This window comes from Acomys minous (assembly GCF_964271855.1).
Source record: "Acomys minous genome assembly, chromosome: 16".
Lineage (NCBI taxonomy): Eukaryota > Metazoa > Chordata > Mammalia > Rodentia > Muridae > Acomys > Acomys minous.
In genome coordinates this window covers 71,249,098-71,266,349 of record NC_140498.1, presented here as the reverse complement: position 1 = coordinate 71,266,349, position 17,252 = coordinate 71,249,098, and the positions used below count along the sequence as shown (strand labels likewise).

The 17,252-nt window shown below is 49.4% G+C and overlaps 1 protein-coding gene and 1 long non-coding RNA gene across 5 annotated transcripts; one reads left to right on the top strand and one right to left on the bottom strand.

Annotated features, from left to right (window-relative positions):
• Window positions 1-1,009: 1,009 nt before the first annotated feature.
• On the bottom strand, window positions 1,010-14,006 carry ZSCAN21 (zinc finger and SCAN domain containing 21). 4 transcript variants are annotated; one of them, XM_084761095.1, is made up of 4 exons: window positions 13,939-14,006; window positions 10,531-11,011; window positions 9,571-9,760; window positions 1,010-2,257 (listed from the first exon to the last, which is right to left on the bottom strand). In XM_084761095.1, the coding sequence occupies exons 2-4, from the start codon at window positions 10,927-10,929 to the stop codon at window positions 1,413-1,415; spliced, it is 1,434 nt and encodes a 477-aa protein (XP_084617221.1). In that variant the 5' UTR covers window positions 10,930-11,011; window positions 13,939-14,006; the 3' UTR covers window positions 1,010-1,412. The 4 variants fall into 4 exon arrangements, with proteins under 4 accessions (XP_084617221.1, XP_084617222.1, XP_084617220.1 ...); XM_084761096.1 differs by having other exon boundaries at window positions 13,920-14,003; XM_084761094.1 differs by having other exon boundaries at window positions 13,931-14,003.
• On the top strand, window positions 9,755-10,356 carry LOC311585648. Its single transcript, XR_014775289.1, has 2 exons — window positions 9,755-9,841; window positions 10,007-10,356. It is a non-coding gene; the product is annotated as an uncharacterized lncRNA (long non-coding RNA).
• Window positions 14,007-17,252: the final 3,246 nt, after the last annotated feature.

The following is a 17,252-nucleotide window of genomic DNA, read 5'->3' as shown; positions in this document are numbered from 1 at the left end:
CACAGGGAACTTACTTTCTCCCCAGTTTTTAGCATATCAAGGTCAGAGATAGGTACATACACTTTATTCACTACTTCCTGGAGGTAAAACGACTGCTGTAGGGTGAAGATAAGCAAGTGGGAGAAGGAGGGAGGGGAGTTGGGTTTCTAGGCAGCAGTGGACATGAGCAACCCGGAGATGTCTGACCAGCACAAAGGCGGCATTCAGATTTTGCCAGGAAAGATTTAAGGTAATCTTGTGGGCTTCCATTTCTGGAGTTTTCAGAAGGAAGGTGCTTGCAGAGGGCTGCTGTTCATAGACACCGGCATAGACGGGATTAACATGAAACCCACAGGCTGACAAGATGATCCCTCATCATGTGAGGACAGCACAGTGCAGCCGTCAGGCATTGTCGGCCTGTATTCTGCCACGACTTCCTCACACACACGCACAAGCGCCAGGCTGGAAGCAGAGGCTCTTTCCTTCCTCTCCCTTTCCCTCCTGAGACACAGGGCCAGCCTGGAACTTAGGGTCCTCTCCCAAGTGTTGGCTTGGAGAGATCCAACTCCCACAGCTGGCCAGTGCTTTATTCAAAAGAATGTTCAATCCTACGGGCATTGGAGAGGCCCTCCGTGTGACAGCCTTAGTGGGCGAGGAGCTTGCCACCACACCTGCCAACCTGACGTTGACATTCAAGTCCTTCTCTGGCCTCCATACATGTTCTAGGGCATTCACACATTTAAAAAGAAAGATTTATTTATTTATTAAGTAATCAGTGTCCTGCCTGCATGTATACCTGCACACCCGAAGAGGGCACCAGACCTCATTATAGATGGTTGTGAGCCACCATGTGGCTGCCGGGAATTGAACTCAGGACCTTTGGAAGAGCATGCAGTGCTCTTAACCTCTGAGCCACCGCTCCGGCCCTGGCATTCACACATTTACCCACTCACCCAGTAAGATGTAAACAAAACCAATCAAAACCCCTCCAACAACATGATTTATCACAAGAATACTTCTGAGGCGTTACAGGATGCTATACGTTTATTCAGAAACAGACAGTTCAAGGTGGCTCAATTCTTTACACACTACAACTGTGGAATACATGTTCAACGGTTAAACAGTTTTAATGTTTCTTCCTTAACTATACTGGACACAACAGTTTTACTACGCAGAAGGCAACGTCAGCAGAGTTCGCTGGGGCCTCGAGTGTGAGGAGGGCCCCTGCTGGCCGAGGGGAGCGGTGTGGAGCCCCTGCTGCTCTGTGGCCCTCCTGCTTGCCCTATCACTGCAGAGCTCTCCCTTGGCGGCATCCCTTGGTGACTAGAACAAAACTTACTACCAAAACCATTACATTACAGAGCTTCCTTCTAGCATTCACAGTCTAACACGTACGACATCGTCAACAACAGCCACGGGAGAGGAACACGCAGTTACAGCACCTCTCCCTCTCCAGGGTGCACTCTTTGATGCTTGGAAAGATTGGACTTGCTACAGAAGGTTTTCCCACACTGGTTACACCAATAGGGCTTTTCTCCGGTATGGATTCTATGATGCTTGTTAAAATTTGAACTGTGGTTGAAGGCTTTGCCACACTCCTTACACTTATAGGGCTTCTCCCCTGTATGCAGGCGCTGGTGAGAACTGAGGCCTGCGTGCTGACTGAAGCTCTTTCCACACTCACTACACTGATAGGGCTTCTCGCCTGTGTGGATGCGGTAGTGTCGAATGAGGCTGCCCTTGCCACTGAAGGCTTTCCCACAGTCCTTACACTGGTAGGGCGCCTCTTCTGTGTGCACCCTTTGGTGTTTAAGGAGGTCTGAGCTCTGCCCAAAGGCTTTCCCACACTTACAGTCATAGGGCCGGTCCACCAGGTGTGTTCGGTAGTGCAGGGTAAGGTTGGAGCTGTGGCTGAAAGCCTTCCCACACTTTGTACACACATACGGCTTCTCCCCAGTGTGTGTTCTCCGGTGTTTAGTGAGGTTTGAGCTATTGCTAAAGGCTTTCCCACACTCTGCACATATGTAACGTTTCTCTCCCGGGGCAGGCTTAGCAGATGCTAGTTCTGCCCCTTTCCTGGAGCCCGGGTCGTGAAGAGAGGCCTTTGCTCCTCTCTCCCTGTCCAGGTTGTTGGCCCACTGCCTCTCTGACCTTGGCCCGTACTTATTGGCAGCAGGCACGGGGATGACATCCACCGTGAGTCCGTGGGCGTGGGACTCGTCTTCAGAACTCCTCTGCTCGTCTGCGGAGTCCTCCTTCTGGGGGTTCGACTTAAAACCTGAAAACAGGGGTTAAGGGTGTGTCAGCTGTTGCTATTCTGCGGAAGCAGTTGTTCCGGGGGAAACAGGCTCACCAAGTGATGCAGATGGATCTGAATGGGTGCTGACGTGTGTAAACAGCTCCAATAGCAATACAAATCAAACTGCTGCCGCAACTAGCTTATGCTACTGCGCATTCACGTAAGCCCCCCCCCCCGCCCCCGCCCCCACTGCTGTGCACATAATTATTTAACAATTTTTATTCTCTAGAAAGACTATTCCCACTCCCCCACCCTGCATGCTCTGAATACAGGGCATAGAATACACTAGAATATTCTGTCTGTGGCTTCACATTTGCTTTTGCAACACACTCAGAGCCAGTGTTTGTGAATGACTTCTGGCTTGGAAGGGTCTGGGCCACACAGGTAAAAGGTCGGAGGCCCGGTTCTAGCAGGGCAAACACCAGGTTTCAGCGCGTTCTGTATGACCAAGTTCCACTCAGCTTGGGCACACTGCCCAACTGGCCCTGAGCCCCATGCTACTGCCCGCTCTTCCAGTCCTGCATGCCTTCTCAGGGATGCGTAAGCCTCTTGGAGACTTGAAGCAAGGCTGTGAGTGCCAACACCTCTCCCTTAAGAGCACTTACAAACCTTTCCCCCACCTGGGCACTAAAACCTGAGCCTGAGCCGGGCATAGTGGGGCACGCATTTTATCCCAGCACTCGGAAGCCAGAGGCAGGCAGATCAGGCACCCTGGCTTACACAGAGAATTCCAAGCCAGCTAAGGTAGCGAGACCAAAGCAAAATAAAACCGAAAGGCAAAACCAAATACAATTAAAATCAAGCCCAAACTTAAAAAAAAAAAATCAAGCCCAAACTGACTCAAAAACCGAACAGAAAAACCCACAAACATGAAACAAAACAACCCATAACAACAAAACCCGTGCACAGCCCCTTTCCAGCCTTGGCAGTACTTTCTCTCAGCTCCTCACTCTGTGCAGAACTGACAAGTGACTATGAAAAGGGAAATGTATGTAAAAGGATTCAATTTATCTTATTTTAACTTTTTAAAACTGTCATAGTTTTACTCTTACAGTTTTACAGCTGAAGACAATTTTCTTTGTACATGTCCATTTTCTTTACTCATCGACACCTAAGCTGGTTCCATAGTTTGCACGTTATGAACAAAGCTGCAGTAAAATTAGCCCAGTCTCTGTGATACGCTGACCTATAATCCTCCAGATAGGAAGTTGGGTGCTGGGCGGAAGTGGAAGCAGGACCTGAAATTCAAGGTCACTCTCATTTACATAGTATCTATGAGGACAGTATCCTTCTGTAACTTAACAAAAAACAAAACAAAACAACCACATTTTGTGTCTGTGTGGGTGTTTTGCCTGCACATATGTAAGTGAACTGCAGCCCTGGAGTGTTTTAAGCTGCCGTGCGGTGCTGCTGGGAACTGAGTGTAGGTCCTTCACATAAGCAGCCAATGCGCTTAACTGAGGAGCCATCTTTCCAGTCCTAACTACCCTACTTTTTAAAAAGACGTATTTTTATTTATGTGTGTGCCGTGTATCTGCTACATGTTATACAGGTGCCCATAGAGGTCAGAAGAAGCCATTAGGTCCCTTGAAGTGGGAGCCACAGGCGGCTGCGTGTAGCCTTGTGTGGGTGCTGGACTCAAGCGTTGGCCTCTGTAAGAACAGCAAGTGCTAATCTGCGGAGCTCTCTCTCCCGCCCGATTCCTATACACAAATGTGAGGAAGTCCCTCGAGTATAAAAATCTACTGACAGTGGCCACGGCGAGGGCAGGCAGGAGCAAACGCCTACCTACCGTCTGCAGTCTCCACCCACTGCTGTGGTGCTGGCAAGAGCAGGGGTTTGGGTAGGGAAGCCGACTATGCCAGGCTGAACAAAGTTTCAAAGGGTCAGTCTCAGAATCCAAAGGCGGGGCCAGAAGAGAGTGGCACAGGACAGAAAGGGAAGGAAGAGAGCAGCCTGGCGCAGAAGACAGGACTGTGTTCCAAAACTGGGGGCCATGAGGAAACAGTTTAAACTGCAAGAGGAAGGCTCTTCCTTCTTTTCTGGGACAGGGTCTCACTCTGCAGACTCTCCTGGAACAAACTAGAACTGCAGCAGGGCCCCAGGCCTTAGCACAACTGAAGCCATGAAGGAAGGACCATTCAGGCCTTAGAACCCAATACACAGGCAGGGGCACCTGTGAAAATGAAGACAAAGGCCTAATCCATGAAAGACCATAGTTAGTCCCTAACTGTACTAACCTTGCTTTTTGGTTTCTGGTTAACATTCTTGCTAACTGAGGCATGTCAACCCAGGAAGTGGTTTTTACGCTTGAGAGCGCACCCTGGGAACGGCTAGGGACGGCGCCTGGGTCCTGAACATAAAGACTTTCTCTTGGCTTGAGCCTGTGTCTGTGTGGTCTTCTCTGGTGGGCACCTCACAAAAGGTAGGGCATAGGGTGGCCTCAAACTCATGGCAATCCTCCTGCTTCAGACTTCCAAGAGCCGTGAGCTCTTGGTTTTCTTCATGTCTAATTACAGCTCAGGGAAGCCCTAGGTGACTGGAAGACGGCATTAACATCTGTAAACAGTGAACTACTTGTTTCGTTTTTACTTTTCCCAGAGAATATGATTTTGTTGTTTCTTGAATTAGAGTTTATATACATACACACATACATACATATATCTCAGGCTGGCTCTGAACTCTTCTACCTTAGCCTTTTGAGTGCTGGGGACTACAGGGTGTGTGACACCACACCTGACTTTAGAATGTGGGAATTTTGTTGTTTTTAGATTTACTTATTTATGAGTGTTTTGTCTGCACGTATGTATGTGTACTGCGTGTGTATTGGTGCCTGCAGAGTCAGAAGAAGGAATTGGGTTGCCTAGAACTAGCGTTACAGGTGCTGGCGAACCACCATGCAGGGCTGGGATTGAACTTAGGTCTTGTGCAGGAGCAACAGTGCCCCTAACTGCCAGCCCCCAGCCCCTAGGGTGTAGCTTTCAAAAAACAATTGGGGTCAGGTGTGGTGCTGCATACGTTTAGGCCAGCCAAACTACGTAGCAGGATCCTGCCCAAACAGAAAGACAGACCGACAGATATATTGTGATTGTTTGTGTGCCGGCATCCCTGCAACTGCACGTGTGGAGGTCAGAGAACACCTCCCAGGAGTTACTTCTCTCCCTGCACCATGTGAGCTCTGGGGATGTCACCAGGCTTTCAGAGCAAGCAGTGTAACTGCTGAGCCATCCTGTCAGTCCCTAAGAGGCACAGGCTTCCCTTTCACTCATGTGCCTGCTTGTCTGTCTGTGCACCAGCTATGTGCAGGTGTCCTTGGAGCCCAGAAGCGGGTGTTGGCACCTAGGAACTGCAGGTACAGGTCGTGTGAGCTCCTCAGGATGGGTGCTGGGAAGTGAACCGTGAACAGGGTCTCTGCAAGAGCAGATATACTCCTGACTGCTAAAGCCATTTCTCCAGCTCTGATAGTTTTTTTGTTTTGTTTTGATTTGTTTTGTTTTGTTTTGTTTGTGAGACAGGGTCTCTCTACACAGCACTAGTGTTTTGAAACTCACTATGTAGACCAGGCTGGCCTCCTTGGACTAACGTTGTGTGCATCGATGCCTGGCAGAGCACAGTTTTCAACAGGGCTCAGAACGTTGTTTCCAAGAGGGGATTTCGAGTGTCTAGGGGCATGGTAAGCAAGGCGGGCACTTTCTCAGGGCTATGGCTCTGCTCACGGACATACCATATCCATGAGGAATGAAAATTACAAGACTTGGAACAATGTGCTATGTTTTCATTAACATGTAAATTTGATTAATGAAAACATTTTTACTTCAGATAAATGAAGGTATGTAAGAGCAGAGACCACCAGTATAAAATATGTAAATCATAATTTGTGGAGGCCTGAGTGAGTTAGTTACCCTAATATACTTTTTGTTTTTTGAGACAAGGTCTCATGTAACCCAGACTGGAGGGTAGGGGAAATCCTCTCGATGGGTGTGGCGGCAATGGCGCATGCCTTTAATTCCAGCCCTTGGGAGGCAGAGGTAGGCGAATCTGAGTTTGAGGCCAGCCTGGTCTACAGAGGGAGTTCCAGAACAGCCAGGACTGTAAGAAACCCAGACTGGTCTTGAACTCTCCATACAGCCAAGGATGACCTTGAATTCAAGTGCTGGGGCGGCAGGTGTGCATCAGCACGGATGGTTTAGGTGGTACTGGGTGCTGGGGCGGCAGGTGTGCATCAGCACAGATGGTTTAGGTGGTACTGGGTGCTGGGGGGGCAGGTGTGCATCAGCACGGATGGTTTAGGTGGTACTGGGTGCTGGGGCGGCAGGTGTGCATCAGCACGGATGGTTTAGGTGGTACTGGGTGCTGGGGCGGCAGGTGTGCATCAGCACGGATGGTTTAGGTGGTACTGGGTGCTGGGGGGGCAGGTGTGCATCAGCACGGATGGTTTAGGTGGTACTGGGTGCTGGGGGGGCAGGTGTGCACCAGCACGGATGGTTTAGGTGGTACTGGGTGCTGGGGCGGCAGGTGTGCATCAGCACGGATGGTTTAGGTGGTACTGGGTGCTGGGGCGGCAGGTGTGCACCAGCACGGATGGTTTAGGTGGTACTGGGTGCTGGGGCGGCAGGTGTGCATCAGCACGGATGGTTTAGGTGGTACTGGGTGCTGGGGCGGCAGGTGTGCATCAGCACGGATGGTTTAGGTGGTACTGGGTGCTGGGCGGCAGGTGTGCACCAGCACGGATGGTTTAGGTGGTACTGGGTGCTGGGGCGGCAGGTGTGCACCAGCACGGATGGTTTAGGTGGTACTGGGTGCTGGGGCGGCAGGTGTGCATCAGCACGGATGGTTTAGGTGGTACTGGGTGCTGGGGCGGCAGGTGTGCATCAGCACAGATGGTTTAGGTGGTACTGGGTGCTGGGCGGCAGGTGTGCACCAGCACGGATGGTTTAGGTGGTACTGGGTGCTGGGCGGCAGGTGTGCACCAGCACAGATGGTTTAGGTGGTACTGGGTGCTGGGGCGGCAGGTGTGCACCAGCACAGATGGTTTAGGTGGTACTGGGTGCTGGGGCGGCAGGTGTGCATCAGCACAGATGGTTTAGGTGGTACTGGGTGCTGGGGCGGCAGGTGTGCATCAGCACAGATGGTTTAGGTGGTACTGGGTGCTGGGGGGGCAGGTGTGCATCAGCACAGATGGTTTAGGTGGTACTGGGTGCTGGGGCGGCAGGTGTGCACCAGCACAGATGGTTTAGGTGGTACTGGGTGCTGGGGCGGCAGGTGTGCATCAGCACAGATGGTTTAGGTGGTACCGGGGATAAAGCCCATGGCCTCCTGCATACTACACAAGCACTCCACAAGCTGAGCTGCATTTCCAGCCCCTTCTCTTTGACTTGTGAAGTCTGCACAGGTTCAGAAAGGAAGCTCCTCTATTGGCCTTTTCCAGACCCATTCTGTCCTGCTCTGTATTTCAGGAAACTGACCCTTAGGCCTAAACACTGTTCACATTGTTCAGCTGTTGTTGAGTCGGCCAGTGGGTACACCAAAAGATGTGAGGGCAGGGACAGTGTGAAAATGAGGCATCTATTTGCACTGCCTGGTTTTGTGTGTAACTTGAGAGCAGCTGAGGGTTGGCACTGAGAGGCCACTGGCGAAAGTGCAGCCTCAGTGGCATCTGAAGGCCCAGGACTGAAGGGGTCATGCTGAGAAGCTGAGGCATGGCACCAGGAAGACAGCCTATGAGCAGCTACTGGTGAAAGAGCAGCCCAGCTGCAGCTGAAGACCCCAGCGCTTTGGAGATGCCAGGACCATGGATGACCAAGGAGAGCGGCGGTGGCAGTGGTGGGGAGTGGAGTCAGGTGGGGAGTGGAGTCAGTGGGAGCCTAGAAGGCAGGCTGTGCGCTGCAGAGGGCGGAGCCAGAGAAGTGACCAAGCCCTTTGGAGGTACCCAGAAGATCATGAGTGGATTCCAGGTATTGGACAATAGGAGTTTAATTTTGCTTTGATCTGACTGTGACTGTGCCCTGATTTTTCCATCTAGAAGTAAGAAAGTATTTTACTGGAGCCCACAGTTAAGAGATTTTGAATTTTAAAAGACTTTCAATTTTAATAGATTGGCTATTTTATCTTATTTATTTATTTATTTAGTTAAGTTTAGTTAAAGTTTTTTGAGACAGGGTTTCTCTGTGTGTATCCCTGGCTGTCCTGGACTCACTTTGTAGACTAGGCTGGCCTCAAACTCACAGGGATCTACCTGTCTCTGCCTCCCTAGTGCTGGGATTAAAGGCCTGTGCCACCACGCCCAGCAGGGAACAGAAATTTTAATGTGCTTGGATTTGTAAAGACTGTGGGACTTGTAAAGTTATAGATTTGGGGATGAATGAGAAAGGATGTGTTTGTCAAGGTGACAAGGAGTCAGTTGTACTGGCTGGTTTTGTGTGTCAACTTGAAACAAGCTAGAGTCATCAGAGAGGAAGGAGCCTCAGCTGAGGAAATGCCTCCATGAGACCCAGCTGTAAGGCATTTTCTCAGCTAATGACCAATGGGGGAGGGTCCAGACTATTGTGGGTGGAGCCATCCCTGGGCTGGTGGTCCTGAGTTCTGTAAGAAGCAGGGTGAGCAAGCCATGTGAGGCAAGCAAGCAAGCAGCGCTTCTCCATGGCTTCTGCATCAGCTCCTGCCTCCAGGTTCTAGTCCTGCCCTGACTTCCTCAGGTGATGGACTGTGATCTGGAAGTGTGGACCAAATAAACCCTTTCCTCCCCAATTTGGTTTTTGGTCAGAGTAGGTTTGTTTGTTTGTCTTAATATTTTATTTTATGTATGGGAATTGAACTCAGGACCTCTGGAAGAGCAGACAGTGCTCTTAACCTCTGAGCCATCTCTCCAGCCCGCAGTCATGGTGTTCTTTTGCAGCAATAAAAACCCTTAGACAAACACTACTGCATTTTCTCCTTACCCAATCCCAGGACCTGGAGCCATGGCTCCTAGCATGTGACGTCTTTCTCTAGCAAGGCTAAGCTCTCATCTGGTTCTGGTAATAACAGGCCTTCCTTCTTGGCCCCAGACAGGGAATGGTCATCCCGTTTTCAGGACTATTGGCTCATTCAGCCTGTCCATGTTTCTCCATCAGTCTCACTGCACTCGGCCCTCTGCAAGCCTGTCTTATTTGCTGGGAACCTGTCTGAGGTAATGGGGTCTGGAGAGGAAAACGCATGACTTCTGTTGACTCTGCTCAACCAATCAGGTCGCTCTAGAGGTCACCTCTCACCTGTAGTTAGAGATTTCTCTGGACACTGAGAGGGGCTCTTACCTTGACGCTTTCTTGAATCCTGAGTGAAAACCTCCTCACCAGTTTCTTGGATGTACAGGGGCCCCCAAAACTCATACTTGGGGCTGGCGTCCACCGGCTGGGCCTGGGTACTGCTTAAGGACTCCCCTGCAGTTCCTGAAGTTGACATTTTCTCCCAAGCCGGCTTCTGTTCATTTGGAGGAGATGAGACCTAGACACAGCAAGAAATGGCTGACTCACAGTGAGCATGGTTGAGTATGCACAGCTGACTCAAGAACGGGAAAAGTCTCAGGTGAGCTGTGCACAACTCTTAGAAAGAATCAAGAAACACCCGTCCCACTTGCTTTCCCAGGGACTTCAGGATAAGAGCAAACAATAGGAGGAAACATGACCTAGCTCCCCAGAAGCCTCTATCTAATCTAATCCAATCTAATCGTTTCTACCTTTCATCCTACAGGAAGGTAAACAACTTCAACTAGCTTCAGGAAGTCCCTGAAACTGACCAGGTTCACCAGGCCCCTCCCTGCCTGAGTAATCGATAAAAGCTGTAGAGTTCCCCTAAGATAAGGAATAGAGCTGCAAAGGGGACTCAATGAAGCCAAGCTGCAAAGAAGACGCTCAAAGCAGCTGAGCTGCCTGGAAGAGGACACTCTCCCCCCTGTCGAGCTGCCGCCTGTAGGCTGTGCAGTGTGCTCTAGGTGCCCAGCCTCTAGTGATGCAGCTGTCTTTGAGCAATTTCTGGTCTTGTATGTAACCCGTCACCCATCTTCCTACGAGTAACCCCAATAAAACGCATCGGTTCACCAAGCTGGACTTTGGTGGTATCTGTACTTTGGTCTGTCACAGGTTCCCTGTCTGGGGCCAGTAGGTGTGTGTGTTGTATCTCCCCAGGAGAAGTTTGACACACAACAGGACAAGCCCTGGTTTCTGCCAAGGGTGCTACGTCCCTGGTCTCCTAGGACCTGACGGCCTCCCGCCCACCTGCAGTCCTGGCTCATCCAGCTCTTGCTCCAGGTCTTCTAGGAGAGTGACGGCCTCCTCTGCGCTCTCGGGACAGTGCTGCTGCACCCAGGCCTGGAGCTCTCGGGGCAGGATGGTGAGGAATTGCTCTAGAACCAGCAGCTCCAGGATCTGCTCCTTGGTGTGGATCTCGGGCTGCAGCCACTCACAGCAGAGCACCCGGAGCTGGCTCAGTGCCTCTCGGGGCCCAGGAGTGTCATGGTAGCCAAACTGCCGGAAGCGCTGACGGGATGTCTCTAGGCTGGGCCGGCATTTGTCCTTCTCTTCATCCTCTTCAACTTTAATGGCCGAAGGTCCCATTGGCTCCTGAGGTGGCCTGGGGCCCAGAACTGTGGCCATGCCCACCACCTTGGTCATCATACAGATTCCAGAAACAGTAGGATTTTTAGGAGCAGACCTGGTGCCTTTGGGTTTCTGGTTCTTAAAGGGCCACACTGCAAACCTACAAAAAACAAAGTTGCTATAAAAATTATCAAAAAAGAATGGGTTTTATTTTGGGTCTTTGTCACAGGAGCCACCAGACAACTACCATATAAAAAATATCATTCAGAACTGGTGGGAGGCTCAGGGGATCAAGGTGCTTGCTGCTGGGCCTAACCACCCAGGTTTGACCCTTGTGACACATACAGTGGTAGTAGGGAACCAACTTCTGCTAGTTGATCTCTGGTCACATGTATACTGAACACACACACACACACACACACACACACACACAAATAAATACATGTGCGTACACACACACACACACACACACACACACACACACACTTGTTCAGAAATGTTGTTTGCAGGAAAACGGGTGGAAGTAGAGATTATCATATTAACGAGATAAGCCAGACTCACCAAAGTAAGCAGAGCACTGTTTTCTCTTATGCAGAATTTGAAGGGTGGGAGTAGATGTGAAAGTAAAAGGGACGTGGAAGGGGTCGAGTACGGCAGGGACAAGAGAAGGGTGTTAAGGGCTGAGTATGACTAAAGTACTTATGTGTGTTGTGGTGATGTAAGAATGGGGGGGGGGGCGGGGGCTGGAGAGACGGCTCAGAGGTTAGGAGCACTGTCTGCTCTTCCAGAGGTCCTGAGTTCAATTCCCAGCAACCACATGGTGGCTCACAGCCATCTATAATGAGATCTGGTGTCCGGTGTCCATGCAGGCAAAATGTAATAATTAAAAAAAAAAAAAAAAAAAGAATGGGCCCCTATAGGCTCATACTTGAATGCTTAAGTCACCAGAGATTGTACTATTGAAGGAATCGGAAGGATTAGGAGGCGTGGCCTCGTTGCAGGAAGTGTGCCACTGGGGGTGGACTTTGAGGTTTCAAAAGCCTACACTCAGCCCACTGTTGCTCTCCGCCTACAGATCAGGACGCAGCCCTCAGCTACTGCTCCAGTGCCTGCAAGCCTGCATGCTGCCATGCTTCCTGCCATGCTAATGGACTGAACCTCTGAAAGCAAGTCCCTAGTTAGATACTTTCTCTTGTAAGAGCTGGCTTGGTCACGGTGTCTCTTACAGCCACAGGAGAGAAACTAAGAATGTGTGCATGGAAATATGCTGAAACCTGTTGCTTTTACAATGAGCGCACACAAAACTATTAAAGTATAGTTTGAGATCATTCTGGAGGCGGCTAAGCAGAGCCTACTTTCACTTGACTTGAGTTGTTTCTATTTTCCCTCAGTGTCCAGAGTGGCATAATTTTAAAATTAGATCTTTGCTCCAAACACTGTTTCACAATCTTACAACTGTAGGTATCTTAGTTTCTGATTTTAGCAAACTATCTAATACTGTCTGAATAAAAAAATGTAGTCTGTGTTTATCAGCACAAGTACGTATGTCTTAGGCTGAAATTAACTAGCTTGCTAAAAAAAAAATCGAAATCTAATTAGGATGCAGTCTGAACTCTACTGACTTACTCTAAGGAGAACATATTCAAATATTTTTCTTTTGGGCTTAGGTATGCGTGTGTCTACATGTGTACAGGTGAGCTTGCCTGTGCATGCATGTGTGGATCAGAGGTCAGTGTCGGGTGTCTTCTGCTATCAACGTTCACAGCCAAGGCCACACACAGGAAACCCTTGAAAAAAACCAAAAACCAAAGCTACCCAAAAGGTTGAACTCGGCCGGCAAGATGGCTCAGTAGGTAGTGCAACTTGCTGCCAAGTTTGGAACCTGGTGCCCAGATGATGAAAGAGAAGCACTGATTCATGTGAATTGTTCTTTGTCTTGTCTCTCACACGCACACATAGACACACTGTAAAAAAGTTAAAAAAAAAAAAAGCTACTAACTCTAACATACAGACTATTCAAGGCAGGCTTTTGGTCGCTTCCCAATTCCCCTGTCCTTTATGCCAGGTCGGCGGAGAATGTACCCACCCTCCTCTTAATCAGCCTCTATCACAGATCACAACAAATAATGGTGGTCGATAATGCCTCTAAGACACACTGCGCTGACGCTGGAGCAGTGGTGTCACACACCTGTTAATTACAGCACCGAGGAGAGCTGAGACAGGAGGATCACCAATTACAAGCCAAGCCAGCCTGGGCTATACAGGAAACCCCTATCTCAAACCGAGCAAACAGATTTTTCAAAAAGCGTCTAGGAAGGCCAGTACTTTTTTGAGGAGCGTAAGTGCTGGGCGGATCTAATTGCTAAGAAAGTCTCCTTTAGAGTGAGCCAAACTCTGCATCTCTTCAAGATCTCTGGACCAATACTCAATTTCTCTTCAGAGGCCTTCCAGCACTTGAAAAACAACTTTCGTGTCTGCTGATTTTTTTTCTGTTCACAGTTCCCTCTCAACACATATTTCCAAGTATGACACCCACCTATTAAAGCAATCACCTTTTTCTCCTATATTCTACTTACAATGGTCATCTTTAAAAAAAAAATCTTTCCAAACTCGAGCAGATCCTTTTCTCTGCACACAAAGCCCAACGTGACTGTTTCCCCGCCTGGACTGGACACTGCCCAAGATTAATGAGATTCAGGTTTTCACCGGAGGTTTCTAACCTCGGGCTTGTTCTTAACAATTAGTCCTGAGTTTAGATCTCCGGGCGAGAGCTGGGGAAGAAAGAAGGCAGTTTCCGTTTGGATTAACAAAGAGCTCAGAGCCGAAGGAGGAGTACACAGAAAAGCGATTCCGGAAGCAAAAGAAACAGGGTTTTGTTCGAGAAAGCCCTCCGGGGTGGAAAAGCCTTTCCATAGAGCGGCGCCTACAGCTGGGCGGGGCGCCCCTCCCTAGCAACCTCCCAGAACCACCAAGGAAGAATCCCCGGAACCAGAACCACAGCTGCTGAACCCGTTCCTCCCTCTCTAAACCTTTCGGCCAACGCTCCTTCTCCCGACCGCTAGGCTAACCTGGGACTCACAGGCTCACCGTGACTCAGAACCGCTTTGGAGTCTGGAATCCTCACAGCCGCTGAACGACGGCGCAGCCGGAATTACGTCAGAGGCCCGCCCTGGGGGGGGGGGGGGAGGGGGCGCAGCCGCCCCTCTAGGAATCCGGGAGTTCTCGGTATCCTGATTGAGCCGAGACTGAAGCGGCCTTAGACGTGATCTGTCCAGTCCCGTTTTTTGTTTTGTTTTTCTATTTTTTATTCTCAATTTCTCTCTCTTTTCCTCCCCCTCCCGTTGTCTTTCTTTCCTTCTCCCCTCCCCCTCCCCTTTCCATTGTTTTCCCTTTTTTTTTTTTGAAGGGTTTTTGTTGTCGGTGGTTGGTTGGTTTTGGGTTTTGGGTTTTAGAGACATAGTTTCTCTGTGTAGCCCCGGCTGTCCTGAAACTCACTCTGTTTACCAAACTGGCCTCGAACTCAGAGATCCGCCTTCCTCTGAGGTGCTGGGATTAAAGTCCTGCACCAGCACTGCCAAGATTCCCTTTTTGGTTTTGAGACAAACCTCTCTAGCCTTGGCTAGACTGGCACTCTCTATGTATACCAGGCTGGCCTAGAATTCAATACGATCCTCCGGGTCAGTGAGTAAAGAGCTTGCTACACAAAGCATGTGGACCTGAGTTTGGGTTTCCAGCACCACATAAAAAAGCTGTGGCACATTACACGGTTGTGATTCCACGTGCTGAGGGGATCCCTGGGGCCTACTGGGTCCAGTGACACCCGGCCTCAAAAGCAAGGTAGAGAAGCAATTGAAGAAGACACCTGACATTAACCTCTGGCCTTCACATGTATGCTACCGCACTTGTGTGCGTGCACACAAACACGAAGAATAATCTCTCTGAGGTCTTGTTACATAGGAAGAAACTAGTGTCTTGAAAGGTCAGATCCAGGGCATACTGGAGGGTTACTTGGTAGCAGAGTTGAGAATGTAATTTTTGGTGGCGCATGCCTTTAATCCCAGCACTCAGGAGGCAGAGGCAGGGGGATCGCTGTGAGTTCGAGGCCAGCCTGGTTTCCAAAGCGAGTCCAGGACAGCCAAGGCTACACAGAGAGACTCTGTCCCAGAAAAAAAAAAAAAAAAAAAAAAGAATGTGATTTGATTCTTTATATATGTATAGGCAAGTCTCAAACTGGTAATGCTTCTACTGGTCTTTTAGTTCCTCGAGTCTTCTGATGGCCGACTTCACTGTGATGGCAGAAGTGGTGTTGTAGGTGCAGGCCCCACCAGCCACTGTTTTCATGCAGGAACCACAGTGCCAGATGCCAAGGCCTCCTCTCTTCATCTTGGTCTTGCCACAGAAGGAGCAAGTGTACTTAGTGTGCTGGCTGATTTCAATACTCTTCACCATTTTCCAGAGGAAAGCATGAGAGCAGGTCTTGTTCCCCCCCCCCCCCCGACAGATATGTCCCTAGCTCAGAAGAGATGTTTAAAAAGATGTCACTAGAGCTGGAAGTGGTGGCACACAATTGTAATCCCGGCACTAGGGAGTCGGAGGCTGGGTGGTTAAGTGTTTAAGGTCATTCTTAGCGACATAAACGTCAGGCCAGCTTGGCCTATGTGGAACTCTATGTTGAAAACTTAAAAAACCAAAGCAGAGCAAATAAAAACGAGATAGGACAATAAGTTGTTCATTCATATCATGCTAAGTCATTTTATGATGATCCATTCTTCTTTTTCCCATTAATATAACCATCACCATATAACAAGAAAGGAAACAAGCAAAAATTTAGTTATTGTGATGTAGGGCTCACTGTGATTTGCCACATGCATTTCCTTTTCAGAAATAACTTGATTTCTAATTAGTTCAACTACTTCTCAAGATTATGTGCAATGTGCCAGGCAGTGGTGGCGCACACCTTCAATCCCAGCACTCGGGAGGCAGAGGCAGGCGGATTGCTGTAAGTTCGACTACCAGGCTGGTAGACCAGGCTGGCCTCGAACTCATAGAGATCTGTCTGCCTCTCTAAGCATCACCAACAACCAGGGACCAAGTATTCAAGTGCCCAAGACAATGGAGGACATCTCATTCAAACCACCGTCAAGCAAGCCTGACTCCAAGTTCATCTATCCAGAACCCACGTGAAAGCCAGAAGCTGTCACACACATCTCTGTAATCCCAGTGCTCCTACAGAGTGGAATGAGGGGGAGACAGAAATCTCTCTTGAAAATTTCTGGCTAGGTAGCCTGATGTGTGCAGAGGGAAAGAGAGAGAGAGAGAGAGAGAGAGAGAGAGAGAGAGAGAGAGAGAATATCTATGGAAGGCGAGGATCAATATCTGTCCTTGAACACACTTGCAGTATGGCAAATGTGTCAGCATTTGCACACACACACACACACACACACACACACACACACACACACGAGAGGGGGGATCTTAACAGGCTTATAAACCAATCAGGTGTCACTGATAGATAAAAGAGCCAAATATGTATGTGGCTGACTGACCCTGGTGTCTTGGGTCTCCAGAGGCTAAGCAATCAAGACATGCCCTTATTCTACAGGGACTTTTTGCTTTGTTCCCTTGGCCAAGGGCTTACTGGCTTTATTCCACACACCACACTCACATTCACGTTTGGAAAATTAGACTTGCCCTAAAAATCCTCTACAACACTCTTATGTCTGTAAGTTGTCCTCTGACCTCCACATGTTCTGTGGCACACACACACACACACACACACACAATGTGGTAGGCTTGGAGACTTGGACTCATTTCTCTGACTCCTGGACTCTCCCACTGTTCTCTACATCTGTTCTTTATTGTCTTCAGAGATTACTTATTTCAACAAAGATGGATTCCCACTCCTGGGTCACAGAAACCCAGATAGGCACCCCCCCCCCCCGCTTTCCTCCCTCCTGAGCTATCCTTCCCTTCCTCTCTCCAATTATTCATCTCCACACCTTCCCGAGTCTCAGAATGTGGTCCACATTGCCTTCAAACTCACAGCCCTCCTGCTCAGCCTGAATGCTGATATTGTAGCTATGCTCCATCACACCCAGTTTTCATGTTGCTCCCAAAATGGTTGTCTCTCTCTTTTCTTTCTACTTGCCCCATCCCCACCCCAGACAGGGTTTCTCTATGTAACAGCCCTGGCTGTCCTGGAACTTAATTTGTAGATCTGCCTGTCTCTGTCTCCTTGTGCGGGGATTAAAGGCATGTGCGCACCATGCTTGGCTGACGATGGTGTTTGTTCAATTTTAACTTACTTATGTTTGCTGCCATGCCAATGTTTGGCCAGTAGGGGGTGATCAAGGCTCAATTTTTCTCAGAAGGCATCAGGCTTCCTACTCAGGACCTGGAGT

Excerpts from the sequence above, each read along its gene's own strand:
- ZSCAN21 (XM_084761095.1), bottom strand. The coding sequence starts at position 10,929 with ATGATGACCAAGGTGGTGGGCATGGCCACAGTTCTGGGCCCCAGGCCA. Across the intron at positions 9,761-10,530 it reads TGGATGAGCCAGGACTGCAG|GTCTCATCTCCTCCAAATGA; the intron begins GTGGGCGGGAGG and ends TGCTGTGTCTAG. Across the intron at positions 2,258-9,570 it reads GGATTCAAGAAAGCGTCAAG|GTTTTAAGTCGAACCCCCAG; the intron begins GTAAGAGCCCCT and ends CCCTGTTTTCAG.